This window comes from Centropristis striata, chromosome 22, assembly GCF_030273125.1.
Source record: "Centropristis striata isolate RG_2023a ecotype Rhode Island chromosome 22, C.striata_1.0, whole genome shotgun sequence".
Taxonomy (NCBI): Eukaryota; Metazoa; Chordata; class Actinopteri; order Perciformes; family Serranidae; genus Centropristis; species Centropristis striata.
The window spans coordinates 30,037,852-30,054,963 of NC_081538.1; the positions used below are offsets into that span (position 1 = coordinate 30,037,852).

At 37.7% G+C, this 17,112-nt stretch overlaps 2 protein-coding genes across 2 annotated transcripts in view; both read left to right on the forward strand.

Annotated features, from left to right (window-relative positions):
• Window positions 1-1,673: 1,673 nt before the first annotated feature.
• Window positions 1,674-15,279, forward strand: LOC131960751 (protein NLRC3-like). Its single transcript, XM_059326025.1, has 12 exons — window positions 1,674-1,807; window positions 3,451-3,862; window positions 5,610-5,688; window positions 5,860-6,064; window positions 6,316-8,116; window positions 8,201-8,374; window positions 8,556-8,729; window positions 8,916-9,089; window positions 9,296-9,469; window positions 9,805-9,851; window positions 10,863-11,292; window positions 15,007-15,279. The coding sequence occupies exons 2-12, from the start codon at window positions 3,465-3,467 to the stop codon at window positions 15,113-15,115; spliced, it is 3,765 nt and encodes a 1,254-aa protein (XP_059182008.1). The 5' UTR covers window positions 1,674-1,807; window positions 3,451-3,464; the 3' UTR covers window positions 15,116-15,279.
• The window catches only part of LOC131960672 (NLR family CARD domain-containing protein 3-like), a 40,409-nt gene continuing 24,980 nt past the window's right edge, over window positions 1,684-17,112 (forward strand). Inside the window, exon 1 of the mRNA XM_059325933.1 lies at window positions 1,684-1,807. The gene's annotated coding sequence lies outside the window, so the exon portion shown is untranslated. The remainder of the gene's footprint in view (window positions 1,808-17,112) is intronic.

Here is a 17,112-nt window from a genome sequence, read left to right on the forward strand (position 1 = left end):
TAGTTGTAAGGTCGTTGTAAGTTACTTCTAAGATATTTGTGCTAGTTTTAAGCTTGTTGTAAAGTAGTTTGATGCTATGTGTGACTCATTTGAGCTTGCAGTAATTTAAGCTAGTTGTAAGGTCGTTTTAAGCTGCTTCTAAGATATTTGTGCTCTCTGTAAACTAGTTGTGCTAGTTGTGTTCTACATTTGAATTAGTCAGGCTTCTACTAAGTTAGGCTGGTTGTAAGCTAGTTTAAGATAGTTGTTAAATAGTTGATCTAGCACGTTTGTTTACCATAGAAATCAATGAAGAGAACGTACTGCTGCAACACACAGTTATCTAGTGAAGCTAGGGGAGTTATTTCTAAGCTAGTTTACTTCGCTGGAAGGACGTTTTAAGCTACTTTTAGGGTTTTTTTTGCTGTATTTTTGTGTTGTAAACTAGTTGAGCTAGATGTAAGTTAATTGAGCTAGTTTTAGGCTTTTTAAACTAGTTTTGGTGTTTTTTTGCTACGAGTGGGTTAGTTGAGCTTATACTAAGTTAAGCTAGTTTAAGCTAGTTATGAGACAGTTGAGGTAGTTGTTAAATAGTTGAGCTAGTTGTAAGATCATTGAGCTAAATGTAAGGGAGTTTTAGATAGTTATAAAATAGTTGAGCTAACTTTAAGCTAGTTGCAGACAAATTTAATGGTCGATAATTAGTCTGTGACATCATGGACCTGAAGAATTTTATTCAGGATTCATCCATATTCTCAGGTTTGTATTAAATATTGAATATCCTAAATGTCTTTTCTTCTAACCTTGCTGTAAAAAAGTGTCTTAATTGCAGTAAATGCAGCAATTTACATGAATAAAAATGTTGTAGGTCCAGTTTGGACAAATACTATCCTGCAGATATGAAGCTGATAAGCCCAGCTTCCTAAAAACAAAGTAGGATGCTAGTTAAACTAGTTATAAGCTAGTTCAGCTAGTTGTAAGCTAATCGAGGGAGCTGCAAGTTAGTTAAGCTGGTTGAAAACAATTTGAGCTATTTTTAAGATAAGTGAGCTGGTTGTAAGCAAATTGTAATAATCGACTCCTTTTCAGCTTTTGTTTACCAGATAAATAAATGAAGCTAATGTGCTGCTGCAGCACACAGTTAGCTAGTGAAGCTTGGTGAGTTGTAAGGGCGTTTTTTCTACTTCTAGAGTTATTTGTGCTTGTTATAAACCAGCTGTGCTCGTTGTTTGTTATGTGTGAGTTACACTAGTAACTGTAGAAGATGGAAATACTCAAAGAACAAGAAACTTTGAAACTGTAATAAAATGCTGTACTTTGGTATGTGCTCTGTAACTAAACACCACTGCTGATTTTGGACACGTTATTTTTTCATTTAGGTATGTAAGATGAAAGATTAATCATTTGTCAGTTCATGAGACCTATTTTGTTCAAAGTTCTGCAGTTAATCTTCCCTTTATAACATTAAATAAAACTTTATTGATCCCCAGAGAACAAATTCAGGTGTTACAGCAGCACAAAGACAGAAGGAAGTCCAGAAACTGAATATATGTTTTTGTGAACTACCTTGATATGTTATGAAGATGTGTGTAGATGGAGCTGTTTGTAGTTTGAGGATACTAAACTGGTTCACTGCCTGTGAAAAGGACTTTTAATGTGATGTTTAATGTGTGTTGGATCGGTCTCTTTTTTTATTAGTGTGTCATAAAGGGCTGTAACTCGCTCCGTAGACGTGTTTTGATAAGAGAGATTAAAGGTCAAAGTCTCTCTGGTTCCTTCACTCTGTCCCTCGTTGTGACGCAGATGCTACCTCCGTGTTAAACTTTTGGTAAGTGACACTTTTTGAATGATTCTCAGCTGATCTCATGTTAGTTTAATCAAACTGTAAAAAGCAGAAATTCAGGTGTTTGTGTGTGTAAAGCTGCAATTTGTACTAAGAAGAGCTCAGCTCTGTGCTAACAGTTAGCCTCCATGTTCAGGATCACCAGCTGCTCCAACAACACAAGCACAATGATTTCTATTCAACAGTGTTTAAAAATGTAAACACTTATCAAAATGTATCAAAGTAGTTGCTTGTTTGTGACTTTATATACGACAGATTAAACGATAACATATCAGCTTTTATAAACTCTTTGTTTTGTCTGTAAAATCTTCATCTGCAGAGTAACTGTAACTGTAACAGATAAAGATAGAGCAGTAAAAGGAGAAAGGAACACAAGATGGAAGAACTCAAACAACAAGAAACTGTGAAACTACTAAAATGCTTACTTTTTTCTATGTGTTATTTTGAACTGTTATTTTTTAATTCATGTCTTTATGATATAAAATCAATCATTTATCAGTTTTTTAAGGTCCATGCAGTTCAAAGTGCTGCAGTAAATCCTCCCTTTATAACATTAGATAAAACTTTATTGATCCCCAGAAAACAAATTGCAGCAGCACAAAGACAGAAGGAAGAGTAATCTGATTACATCTATTAATACATCAGTACAGTCATTTATCTAGTGGAAAATGTAATTATTGAAATATATTTTATCTGATAAAACAGTAAGAGAGTGGTGCCCCATCCAGAGGTGACCTAGAGTAAATCAAGTCATATTGTTTTATATAATTAATAAATGTTGATAATTATTGATAACTTCTGAAAGCCATTTTGACACACTTTTGTACTGCAACAAACCTGACCTGTTGCTTGTTTTAAAGCTAATTATATTTAAAAAAAATATTATGAATTTTGGCACAAGTATAACGTGCAACATATTTTAAATGATAATATATGATATAAATATGATCCTATTAATATATTTCACACACTTTCGTATTTTATAGATAATTAAATCTATTTTACTTGAAATTACGCACATCACAACCTGTACAAGAGGTTTGATAAAAAGGTTTTGTTCATATGTCAATTTAAGACAAAATGTTATGAACTGGGGTTGTGTTCTGTAAATATGAAGAGTATTAACCCAGACATTGAATATTTTATACCAATGAACCCTGATAAGAAACATGAACAATGGTACCATGGTATATGTGTTGTAGTGGCACAGGTGAAGTGATGGTTATGTGAGATAAAGTGTATCATGTTATTCCTGATTTTGCCTTATTTATATATTCCATATTGAAATGACTAAACTTTCAATTTGGAACTCTGATTAATAATTGAATTAATAACTATATCCAAATGACCATGTCTATTTAGTAGAGGTTGAAGGAATATGGAGTTCTTTTCATAGAAGAAGGTAGATCCGATGTGGCGTCCCTGATGTTTGTAGACTTTGACAGTGAAGTGATGATGAAGTGACGGTAGCTTCACATCAGATGGACTGATGAAGAACAATCTCTCTCATGTTTCCTCAGCAGCCGAAGATACAAACACTGTGATGGTATTATTTCAGCAGCTGAGCATCTTCCAGAGAATCTTGTCACAGTTGTTGTTGTAGTGACAGAGTGAATCTCTCCCTGCAGGTGTGGACTCTGCTATGGATCAGTGTGAGGACAGAGAGGAGATGCAGCACCAGAGACCTGAACCAGAACCTGGACCTGAACCCAGCAGTGTGTCCATGAAGAGTGACCGGTCTATGGGTTTTCCTGAGAACTTTAAAGTTGGACAGCCTGGATCTGGACCTGAACCCAGCTGTGTGTCCATGAAGAGTGACCGGTCTATGGGTTTTCCTGATAACTTTAGAGTTGGACAGCCTGGATCTGGACCTGAACCCAGCAATGTGTCCATGAAGAGTGACCGGTCTATGGGTTTTCCTGATAACTTTAGAGTTGGACAGCCTGGATCTGGACCTGAACCCAGCAGTGTGTCCATGAAGAGTGACTGGTCTATGGGTTTTCCTGATAACTTTAAAGTTGGACAAGCTGCTGATGGAAGGTAAGAACTTAAATTTGTTGATATCTGACTCGCTCAGAATTTCGTAGTGAAGGTGATAAAAAAATGTGATTTATGATCAAATACAGGAGGCTATTAAAGTTATTTTAAAAATGTTGAATTCTCTGAATAACAAAGTGATCGCTGCATGCCAGGAGTTGGACACAGTCATTGTCGTACAAGTCACAATTACACATTTACCCAAAATAAATGTTAATAAATTGTATTGATATTTCAATATAATATTCATTAATCTACTCTTTAAAAGAAATAAATACGTATGACAAACAAACTATGCACCACAGGGCATTTTCCCCCAGAAAATAGCCCAGTTTAATCTGTGTTTTACACTCCAACATAAAGTCTCTCCAAAACAAAGTTAGCATAAAAGCTTGTTCCATTTAATTAAAAGGAATGTAATACAAATCTACTTTTAGCAATACGACAGCAAAATAATGAAACCATGTAAAATTGAAGTCACTTTCATTACCAGTAACAAAACGTTCGAGCAGTTCAACAATCTAGCAACAGAACAGCCTCCTTCCTTACTTCCTAGAGGGAAGTGTGTAATATTTCATGAATTAGTATACTTTCTACATCACTGCTGTATGATATTAATGATACATACATAGACAAAATAATTGTCAGTATGTAAAATCAACACTTTCCCTGAAATGGAGAATCAGAATTTCTACTTAAATACTGGACTTAGAAATCACAGTTATTTATTTTATCACTGGAGTCATATTCTTTTCCATCAGTGTTGAGTGACGAAAAATACCAGAAAGGATTTACAGACTGTAACAATCAAATGTAAAATGGCCAATTACAATGTGAGATGAAATGTGCTGTTACGTAACGTTTAACAGCAGCAGTGATGGAGACATCAACATTAGAAATTAAATTACTATCAACAGCAGCACATTCCTCCTGTTTATAATAGTAATATATTTTACGTTTGGCATGCTTCTGCTTCAAGTACTCGTTACTCCACTGAACAACTCATACGCCCCAGAAACAATGTTGTCATTTCTCCTTCCCCCTATTGGCCATTCAGTTGTCTGTCTATGAGCTTTATTTGCATCATAACATTCTTGCTTGAACCCCTTGCTGAACTCTCAAGCCCTTCAACGAGTGACACCAATATTTCTGATGGGGCCTGCATGTGTTTCCTTAAAAAGCATCATCAATCAGTTCTTACTTGGTAAAGCATCAAAGAAATGTTGCCCAGTCCTTACTCCTGCCCTTACATAGCCTCACTAAAGAATTACTGCTCCATCCTTCCCTTGGCTCTTCTCTAACTTCATCAAAGAATCATGTGCTTCTCTACCGGCCATGGCTGCTCATGCCCCTGGTTATAACTGGCCCTTTCCTTTTGCTGTAACTTTGGCTATAACTGTGGGATTAATCCCCAAAGAGACTTAGCCTACAATTTGACTGCTTTGCAGAGCAATCAGACAGAAAATCCTCCACATCTGAGATCAATAGTTAGGACACTGTTCTAACATCTGCTGACATATGGTCCTCCTCGTGTCCGACCCAGGGTACAGTCAGCTCAAGCATTATCACCTGTTTTAAAGCTACTGCCAGTAGGACACTATCAGGTTCTAGTAATGTTGGTGAAAAAATGCTTTTATACCACCCACTGTTCCTCCTGAGCAGTTCTGTGTCATCATCTCAGAACTCCGTTAGAAAGCTGTTTGAATATTGATGTCATTAAATGTCCCTAAACTTGATGTTTTCTCTGCAGAGTTCAACAGGAGAGCTCAGAGGGCCTCAGTGGTCAGTCTGACCCACAGCATCAAACAGATCTGGATTCCATATTTATGGTGTGTACATGTGTCAATAAACCTTTCACTATGAACTATGAATTAATGCTTAACTACCATTCAGGTGCTAAAAGTCTGATGCTGCTCTTTTTGGATCAGCAGGCCTTCAGACTGACAGATGAATCACATGTGAGCTTTTAACTAAATGTTCAGTTTTTTATTCTGTTCCAGCTGCTGGAGGAGAACATCGTCACTTTTGTGAAAAATGAGCTGAAGAAGATCCAGAAGGTTCTGAGTCCAGATTACCAAGAATGCTTAGAGAGTCAGTGGGAGTATAAGGGGCAGAGGAGGAGCAGCAGAGAGGAGTTTCTGAATATCACACTTAACTTCCTGAGAGGAATGAAGCAGGAGGAGCTGGCTGACTGTCTGAAGAACAGTAAGTGGATTTCTTTCAAATTTAACATGATGAAAGATGTAATGGAGGCAACATGGGCATCGTTTACATTTTCACTCTCTGAAGTAAATATGCTGCACACATCTGCATCAGATCAAAAGCTGTTTATCTTCAACTGATGAGCTGAATAAAACAGATTGAGGAGCAAAAATTACACAGACACAATTAAATGTTTAGATTCTCTGATTTTCTATAGGATTCTCTCGCTGATTTAATTTAATTTGTTCATTCAGGAACCCATGCTTCAGTGTTCCGACGTAATCTGAAGTCTAACCTGAAGAAGAAGTTCCAGTGTGTGTTTGAGGGGATCTCTAAAGCAGGAAACCCAACCCTTCTGAATCAGATCTACACAGAGCTCTACATCACAGAGGGAGGGACTGCAGAGGTCAATGATGAACATGAGGTCAGACAGATTGAAACAGCATCCAGGAAACCAGACAGACCAGAAACAACCATCAGACAAGAAGACATCTTTAAAGCCTCACCTGGAAGAGAAGAACCAATCAGAACAGTGCTGACAAAGGGAGTGGCTGGCATTGGGAAAACAGTCTTAACACAGAAGTTCACTCTGGACTGGGCTGAAGACAAAACCAACCAGGACATCCACTTCACATTTCCATTCACTTTCAGAGAGCTGAATGTGCTGAAAGAGAAAAAGTTCAGCTTGGTGGAACTTGTTCATTACTTCTTTCCTGAAACCAAAGAAGCAGGAATCTGCAGGTTTGAAGAGTTCCACGTTGTGTTCATCTTTGACGGTCTGGATGAGTGTCGACTTCCTCTGGACCTCCACAACACTGAGATCCTGACTGATGTCACAGAGTCCACCTCAGTGGATGTGCTACTGACAAACCTCATCAGGGGGAATCTGCTTCCATCTGCTCGCCTCTGGATAACCACACGACCTGCAGCAGCCAATCAGATCCCTGCTGACTGTGTTGACATGGTGACAGAGGTCAGAGGGTTCACTGACCCACAGAAGGAGGAGTACTTCAGGAAGAGATTCAGAGAAGAGGAGAAGGCCAGCAGAATCATCTCCCACATCAAGACATCACGAAGCCTCCACATCATGTGCCACATCCCAGTCTTCTGCTGGATCTCTGCTACAGTTCTGGATCTGTTGAAAACCAGAGAGGGAGGAGAGCTGCCCAAGACCCTGACTGAGATGTACATCCACTTCCTGGTGGTTCAGTCCAAAGTGAAGAACATCAAGTATGATGGAGGAGCTGAGACAGATCCACAGTGGAGCCCAGAGAGCAGGAAGATGATTGAGTCTCTGGGAAAACTGGCTTTTGATCAGCTGCAGAAAGGAAACCTGATCTTCTATGACTCAGACCTGATGGAGTGTGGCATCGATATCAGAGCAGCCTCAGTGTACTCAGGAGTGTTCACAGAGGTCTTTAGAGAGGAGAGAGGACTGTACCAGGACAGGGTGTTCTGCTTCGTCCATCTGAGTGTTCAGGAGTTTCTGGCTGCTCTTCATGTCCATCTGATCTTCATCAAGTCTGGAGTCAATCTGATGACAGGAGAACAATCAACCTCGAGGCTGTTGATTTTTCTTGGAAACAAACCTGATTTCAAAAATCTCTACCAGAGTGCTGTGGACAAGGCCTTACAGAGTCCAAACGGACACCTGGACTTGTTCCTCCGCTTCCTCCTGGGTCTTTCTCTGCAGACTAATCAGACTCTCCTCACAGACCTGCTGACACAGACAGGAAGTAGCTCACAGACCAATCAGGAAACAGTCGAATACATCAAGAAGAAGATCAGTGAGGGTCTGTCTCCAGAGAGAAGCATCAACCTGTTCCACTGTCTGAATGAACTGAATGATCGTTCTCTAGTGGAGGAGATCCAACAGTCCCTGAGATCAGGACGTCTCTCCACAGATACACTGTCTCCTGCTCAGTGGTCAGCTCTGGTCTTCATCTTACTGTCATCAGAAACAGATCTGGATGTGTTTGACCTGAAGAAATACTTTGCTTCAGAGGAGGCTCTTCTGAGGCTGCTGCCAGTGGTCAAAGCCTCCAACAAAGCTCTGTAGGTGCTCACATCACTATCCAGATTAAATGTCGTATCCATTGTTTGTCTTTGTTCTCTCATGTTTTGCTGATTCCTCTCCAGGCTGAGTGGCTGTAACCTCTCAGAGAGAAGCTGTGAAGCTCTGTCCTCAGTCCTCAGCTCCCAGTCCTCTAGTCTGAGAGACCTGGACCTGAGTAATAATAACCTTCAGGATTCTGGAGTGGAACATTTTTCTGCTGGACTGAAGAGTCCACACTGCAGACTGGAAACTCTCAGGTCAGAATTAAACTGTTTTTAGAAGTAAACCAAATAGGCTAACAGCTGTCTGCGTTTTAGCTCCTTTAGTGTCTGAAACCGTTACAGTTCTGAACATCTAGTTAAGAAATACCTTTACTTTAGAGAGTTTATTCTGACCGTGTGTGTGTGTGTGTGTGTGTGTGTGTGTGTGTGTGAGTAGTCTGTCAGGCTGTATGATCTCAGAGAGAAGCTGTGAAGCTCTGTCCTCAGTCCTCAGCTCCCAGTCCTCTAGTCTGAGAGACCTGGACCTGAATAAGAACGACCTGCAGGACTCAGGAGTGAAGTGTTTTTGTGCTGGACTGAAGAGTCCACATTGCAGACTGGAAACTCTCAGGTCGGAATTAATTGTTAAATAATTGAGTAATTACTGTTTTTTGGAAGAAACCCCACTATGTTAACAGCTGTCTGCTTTTTAGCTCCATCAGTGTCTCAGACCGTTACAATCATGCACATCTAAGAAGAAAATACTTTTTCTTAGAGTTTATGATGACCGTGTGTGTGTGTGCGTGTGTGTGTGTAGTCTGTCAGACTGTATGATCTCAGAGAGAAGCTGTGAAGCTCTGTCCTCAGTCCTCAGCTCCCAGTCCTGTAGTCTGAGAGACCTGGACCTGAGTAACAACGACCTGCAGAATTCAGGAGTGAAGCGTTTTTCTGCTGGACTGAAGAGTCCACACTGCAGACTGGAAACTCTCAGGTCAGAATTCATTGTTAATTAACTAAAAAACATTTTTTAGAAGTAAACCCACTATGTTAACAGCTGTCTGCTTATTTAGCTCCATTAGTGTCTGAGACTGTTACAATTATGAACATTTAGCAAGGAAATACTATTACTTTAGAGAGTTTATGTTGACCGTGTGTGTGTGTGTGTGTGTGTGTGTGTGTGTGTGTGTGTGTGTTCAGTCTGTCATACTGTATGATCTCAGAGGAAGGCTGTATTTCTCTGGCCTCAGCTCTGACCTCCAACCCCTCCCATCTGAGAGAGCTGGACCTGAGCTACAATCATCCAGGAGACTCAGGAGAGAAGCTTCTGACTGCTGGACTGAAGGATCCACACTGGAGACTGGAGACTCTCAGGTATGGACAGACAGACAGACAGGCACTCTGTCAGGTGTGGACAGAGAGGTGGACACTCTCAAGTGTGGACAGACAGGTGGACACTCTCAGGTGTGGATAGACAGATGGACACTCAGGTGTGGACAGACAGACAAGTGGACACTCTAAGGTATGGACAGACAGATGGACACTCTCAGTTGTGGACAGTCAGACAGGTGGACGCTCTCAGGTATGGACAGACAGACAGGTGGACTCTCTCAGGTGTGGACAGGTGGACAGACAGCAGCTCTCACTGTGTCTCTGTCTGATGTTTAATGGTGATATGAAGTTGATTGTGACTGTGTCTCTTCCTGCAGGCTGGACCATGGTGGACTGCAGAGACTGAGACCTGGTCTGAGGAAGTGTGAGTGTGTTTCAGCTTCATTCATCAGAACTCAGCTGCACATGTTACAGCACATTTAGACTTTTTCTTGACTGAAGTTGGATGATGAATTTCTCCAGAGTTTCAATTATGATTCAGCTTCTGTTTTCAGTCAGTGTGGCTGGAAAGATGTTAGAATTCAATCAATCCATTTCAAATCCACCAACACAAAGAAAGTGAACACAGTGATCCAACAAAACTAATGAACACATTTCATTAAGAGTGGAGCCAACAGAAAGCTGATTGTGTTTCTTCTTCTCTTGACTCACTGATTTTATACAAGACTTATTTTTGCCTTCAGGTGCTGCTCGTAAACTTCACAAGTATGACAGATAAAAGTTCATGTGTTCCTTCAGTTTTTTTCTGGATGTTTTTAATGAATCAGTGTTGAAAAACCGACAAGTCATAAACAAAGAAGGCCATAATTAATGTGAAAAGATGTTGAGAAGTTGAATATGTTTGACACATACACACAAGAAAACAGTGTGCTTGCATATTTTTTTGTTGAGTTTTTTGCATCTGGCCCCTGGTCGATGAAAAGCACCTTAAAGCCAGTTGGTGGAGCCACAGCCCTCTGATATTCATTTAAAAATCCAGACTGTGGTGAAAGTTTTCTGTAGCAGTGGACAGTTTGACATTTGATGATCAAAGATCTGAACTTTGTGCTGAATGTGACTCTTTGGTGGAGCTAATAACAGTTAAAAAAGCAGATGGTTCAGAGCTGCTTTGTGCTGCAGTGGAAGATGATGTGTCACTTTTATTAGTGAGACTTTATTCACTACTTGTGTTTATTGATGTGGATCTCCATCAGCTGTCATCCTCGAGTCCACACGAGGAAAAACACACAATATTACTGACATGTTGACTCTCATGTTAACTTACTGTTACACTGTGAAACTTTTAATGGTTTTCTTTCAGTAATTGTCAGTAAAGTTGTTAATGAATCAGCAGATGATAACCTGCAGCTGTTTTATGTCTTGTTCTCTCCATCAGATGTCTGTGAACTGGAACTGGACACAAACACAGTAAACAGAAGACTCAAACTGTCTGACAACAACAGGAAGGTGACATATGTGGAGGAGGATCAGTCATATCCTGATCATCCAGACAGATTTGACTCCTGTCTTCAGCTGCTGTGTAGAACTGCTCTGACTGGTCGCTGTTACTGGGAGGTCGAGTGGAGAGGAAGAGTTCATATATCAGTGAGTTACAGAGGAATCAGCAGGAGAGGAAACAGTACAGACTGTTGGTTTGGAAGGAATGATCAGTCCTGGAGTCTGAGCTGCTCTGGTGGTCATTACTCTGTCTGGCACAATAACAGAAGCACAGAGCTCTATTCCTCCTCCTCCTCCTCTGGTAGATTAGCAGTGTATGTGGACTGTCCTGCTGGCTCTCTGTCCTTCTACAGAGTCTCCTCTGACACACTGATCCACCTCCACACCTTCAACACCATATTCACTGAACCTCTTTATCCTGGGTTTGGGGTCTGGTTGACTTCATCTGGTTCCTCAGTGTCTCTGTGTCCTCTGCAGGTCTGAGAGTCTCTCCTGTGGACAGAAACTCTGCTGACTGAAATCAAAGTTCAGTCTGTTCACCATCACTCACACTCTGCACTGTGAAGCAGATCTGTCTCAGACTCACAAAACATTCATTTGTCTGATTTTATCTCTTTGAGGATCAACATTTTTCAATAGAAACACTTCCTGATTTATAACATCTGCCTCCTCCCTGGTGCTGTGATTAAAAGTGACTCTGTGGGACACACTGTATAAAGCTGAAAGAATGTAAAGTGTATCAGCAGCACAGTGACATCTGCTGGTTTATAAACCTCATAGCAGCATTAATATTTACAAAAAATGTATATTTTAAGTAACATTTCTTAAATCCCATGTCTTTTACTCTTACATGTCTTTTATAGTTCATTGATACATTTTGCACCCTCTGGACACCTTTGTGACAAAAATGTGCAAGCACAAATAAACTGATATTAAATCACCTCACATCAATATTTTTCTGCCTTTTTTCATAAATCTCTTAAACAACTTCAAAATTGCCCAAAACTACCAAACATTCAATAATTTTCAGGATTTAAACCTTTAAAATGCTAGTTTATATATTTGAATTATTTCATAATTTCTCCTGAAAAAAAAAAAATATATATTATTTTCAGAAAAAGGTCATAAAATGTAAAAATGACCCAAAATGTTAAAAATGTTTGTATTAGTCTGTTGATACATATTAGATTATCATCTGTTCAAAAATGAAAGAAACACACATTATTATATAATGTTACAAAAAAAACCCCATCATATTAAAGTATGGCAACATTTTTCAAAAGGTCATAACATTTTAGAATGCCCTAAATGCTTTAGATGGTTTCATTATAGTGTGTTGATACATATTAAAGTGTTGTTGGTTGAAAATTTACAGGAAAACACCATATTTTAGTGTCCAAAAATAGAACAAAAAACAGCATACATTTTGAGATGTTCAAAATTTGAGAACAAAAGTCATACTATAGCATGCTGAATATTTTTTGGAAAAAGTAAAACAATTTTAAAATCCCCCTATACTCTCAAAATGGTCTCATTATGGTCTGTTGATACCTGTAGTAGGGTACTTTTCCCCAAAACGGAAAAAAAACACCAAATTTTGAGATGTACAAAATTTGACAAGAAAGTCATATCTACATTTGTCTACATGTCTACATTTTTTTGGAAAAAGCCACTGAATTTTTAAGTGTCCAGATATTCTCAAAATTATGTTATTATGGTCTGTTGACACCTGAAGTAGGGTTGCTTTTCCTGAAATCACAAAAAAACACCACATTTTGAGATGTCCACAATTTGTAAAAAAAAAAAAAAAAAAAAAAAAACGTTTAAATGCCCTGATACTCTCAAAATGGTCTTATTGTGGTCTGTTGATACGTGTGGCAGGGTGGCTTTTCCCAAAAATCACCAAAAAAAATGATTTTGAGAGGTCCAAAATTTGAATAAAAATAGTCATACTATAGCATGTCGTAATTTTTTGGGAAATAGTCACTAAATTTTTAAATGCCCCGATACTCTCAAAATGGTCTCATTATGGTCTGTTGATACCTGTAGTAGGGTTCCTTTTCCCCAAATCAGAAAAAAAAAAACACATTCTGAGATATCCAAAATAAAAAAGTCATTCTATAGCATGTCGAAATTTTTGGGGAAAATGTTGCAAAATATTTAAATGCCCTGATACTCTCAAAATGGTCTCATTATAATCTGTTGCTACGTATAATAGGGTGTTTTTTCTCAAAATCACAAAAAAAAACACATTTTGAGAATTCCAAATTTGAGAAAAAATTTTGGGAAAAAGTCGCAAAATTGTTAAATGTCCTGATACTCTCAAAATGGTCTTATCTTAGCCTGTTGAAATCTAAAAATAAAAAATAAAAAGAAAACGATATTTTGAGATGTCCAAAACTTTTGAATAAAAGTCATACTCATTTTTGGGGGAAAATTTGCAATACTCTCAAAATGGTCTTATTATGGTTTGTTGATAAGTGTAGTAGGGTGGCTTCAAATCACAAAAAAACAGCACATTTTGAGATGTACAAAATTTGACCAAAAAAGTCATGCTACATATATCATGTCAAAATTTTGCGGAAAAAAGTAAAAATTTTAAATGCCCCAATACTTTCAAAATAGTCTCATCATAGTCTGTTGATACGTGTAGTAGGGTGGTTTTCACCAAAATGAGAAAAAAAACACCACATTTTGATACATCCAAAATTTGAAAAAAAAGTCATAATATAGCATGTCGAAATTTTGGGACAAAAATTGGCACATTTTTTAAATGCCCTGATATTCTCAAAATTGTCCTATTATAGACTTTTGTAATCATTATTAATGAATAAAAAGTACCCGTATGAACATTTATCTCACTACTAATGATGAAACTGTCAGGAGGCTTTATTTTAATTCAGTTTTTATTTCCCTTCTTGTATAATATGACACTTCACGTCCCCAAACTGAACTCAGTCAGGTGACAGAAACAAATAACAACATCCTTACAGTGTTCAGACAGTGCCAGTAAAAAAAAGAAAAGAAAAACAGTTACAAGACACTTTTACAATCAGACGCTCATGAGTTATAGAACAACGTGGTCAAAGATGTGAATTTCAAGGCTTAGTATGATTTATTTATAGATGTTTTACTTCTGATGGAGTTACACCACAACTTTAAATTTCCTGAGGATTATTTTGACATATTTTTAACATATGGCAGCAGACGTGACAGACAGCTACAGCAGTGTATATCTGGACACAAATATGGAAGCCCACTCCTGCAAAATAACCATAAAAAATAAAACTAGATCATGTTAAAACTTTGATTCAGCACTTCAATTTAGCAATCAGTTTGATTTTAACCAGAACACAGAAAAGAATCATCATCAAAATGGTTCTATTATGGTCTGTTGATACATGTAGTAGAATATTTCTTCCATATAAAAATGTCCAGAAATAACAGATAACACCATAATTGAAAAAAAACATAGCATGTCGAAAAAAAGCAAAGAAAAATTAAAAGGCCTCAAAATGCTTGAAATGGTCCATTTATATTTCGTTGATCCATTTTCTTGTACAATATGTCAAAAATGACAGAAAAAAATACTAAGGTATAGCATTTTTTTCTTTTCCAAAAAAGGTCATCACATTTTTGAATGTCCCAGAATGCTTAAAATGTGACATATACATATGACAGAAAAACATCATATTATAGGATGTCAAAAATTAAAAAAAAATCATATTTAATTGAATATTTTCAGGCTTTATAACGTCGGATTTGAAGTGTGCGAGCTCACCAGCAGGATGGCGATGGCGAAGGCGATCCCCAGCACCACCTCCATGTGTTTCTGCATCAGACTGATGACTTTCTCAGAGCAGGGCTGCAGGACGACACAATGACATCATCATCATCATCATCATCATCATCATCATCATCATCATTAATTCACTTGAAACTGGTTCTCAATGCTGATAAAACAAAGCTTATGTTGTTTTCTAACAGTAAAAAAAAGACTCTGAGCTGCTCTGATGGTCGTTACTCTGTCAGCCACAATAACAGAAGAACAGACCTCTCCTCCTCCTCCTCCTCCTCCTCCTCCTCCTCCTCCTCCACACCTTCAACACCACATTCACTCAACCTCTTTATCCTGGGTTTGGGTTCTGGTATCCTGGTTCCTCAGTGTCTCTGTGTCCTCTGCAGGTCTGAGAGTCTCTCCTGTGGACAGAAACTCTGCTGACTGAAATCAAAGTTCAGTCTGTTCACCATCACTCACACTCTGCACTGTGAAGCAGATCTGTCTCAGACTCAAACACAAAACATTCATTTGTCTGATTTCATCTCTTTGATGATCCACATTTTTCACTAGAAACACTTCCTGATGTATAACATCTGCCTCCTCCCTGGTGCTGTGATTAAAGTGACTCTGTGGGACACACTGTATAAACAATGTAAAGTGTATCTGTGTCCATGTACACATGCTGTAATAAACTTGTATTAAATTGTATGTGTTTTTAGGGACGGTGCAGGAAGCTTTGTGAAGCTTTGAGGCTTCAGACTCAGCAGCAGCACAGTGACATCTGCTGGTTTATAAACCTTACAGCAGCATGAATTTTTGCAAAAACTTTTTTTTTGTAACGTTTTTAAATCCAGTGTTTATAAACCTTATAGCAGCATTAATATTTACAAAAAATGTATATTTTAAGTAACATATATTAAATCCCACGTATTTTACTCTTACATGTCTTTTATAGTTTATTGATACATTTTGCGCCCTTTGGACACATTTGTGGCAAAAATGTAAACGCACAAAAAAACTGCAATTAAATCACCAAACATCAACATTTTTCTCTGCCTATTTTTCATAAATCTCTTAAACATCTTCAGACTTGTTCAAAACTACCAAATATTTGATAATTTTCAGGATTTTAACCCTTTAAATGCCAGTTTATATATTTGAATTATTTCATAATTTCTTCCCAAAAATAATTATTTTCCATATAATAAATTCTAGGGGGCTGGGGCTTTGGTGGTGATTAGAGTCTTGGATATGTCAAAGATTAGATTATTATTAACAGAATTGATTAGATTGCATTAGTATTTTTATGTAGTGCCAGATACTCACTCTGGACACCTTCATGGACAAAAAATGCCTCATAGACTTCCATTCAAACCACATTTTTTAATCTCACTCTCATTACGGTAAAAAAAAAAAAAAAAAACTTGGGCTGCAACTAATGATTATTTTTGTTATCGATTAATCTGTCGATTATTTAAACGTTTAATCGATTAGTTGTTTGGTCAATAAAATGTATAAAGATATCAATCAGTGTTTCCCAAACCACAAGATGACGTCCTCAAATCTCTTGTTTTGTCCACAAACTAAAGAGATATTCAGTTTATTCTCGTAAAGGAACAAAGAAACCAGAAATATTCACATTGAAGAAGCTGAAATCAGAGAATCTGGATTTATTGTCTTTAAAAAAAACTGCTCAAATGAATTATTGGATTATCAAAATAGTTGACGATTAATTTAAAATCGATTATTGTTCGATTAATCGAATAATTGTTGCAGCTCTAAAAAAAAAAACATGCATTCTGTATTTTCAGTATTTCATTTTTTAGAACATTAGTGAACCATTTTCCCATTGTAGGCCGATCCATGAAATTCTTGTCTTTTTGCCAGTTATATTATGGAGCTTTGTGACTAGCAGGGGATGTGATGTGAGCTAGGCAAGATAATAAGACTGACAACAGCAGCAGTGGCAACAACATGGTAGGAAAAATTATATTATATTTTGTGTTATGAAACAGTTGAGCTAGCTTTAAGCTAGTTGTAAGGTCGTTTTAAGCTACTTTGAAGATATTTGTGCTAGTTTTAAGCTAGTTGTAAGCTCGTTTTAAGCTGCTTCTAAGATATTTGTGCTAGTTTTGAGCTTGTTGTAATGTAGTTTGATGCTATGTGTGACTCATTTGAGCTTGTAGTAATTTCAGTTAGTTTTAAGGTTGTTTTAAGCTGCTTCTAAGATGTTTGTGCGCTCTGTAAACCAGTTGTGCTAGTTGTATTCTAGATTTGAATTAGTCAGGCTTAAAAATTCGTGATATTTGACATTTTCAGTGTATTCAACCAAATTCAACCATTTTCCCATTGAAGGCCGATACATGAAATTCTTGTCTTTTTGCCAGTTATATTATGGAGCTTGGTG

What these genes read in the sequence shown, in the direction of transcription:
- LOC131960751 (XM_059326025.1), top strand. Translation starts at nt 3,465, where the DNA reads ATGGATCAGTGTGAGGACAGAGAGGAGATGCAGCACCAGAGACCTGAA. An exon ending in ATCTGGATTCCATATTTATG is followed by an intron (nt 5,689 to 5,859) that starts GTGTGTACATGT and finishes ATTCTGTTCCAG; the next exon opens with CTGCTGGAGGAGAACATCGT. An exon ending in GAGACCTGGTCTGAGGAAGT is followed by an intron (nt 9,852 to 10,862) that starts GTGAGTGTGTTT and finishes TCTCTCCATCAG; the next exon opens with ATGTCTGTGAACTGGAACTG.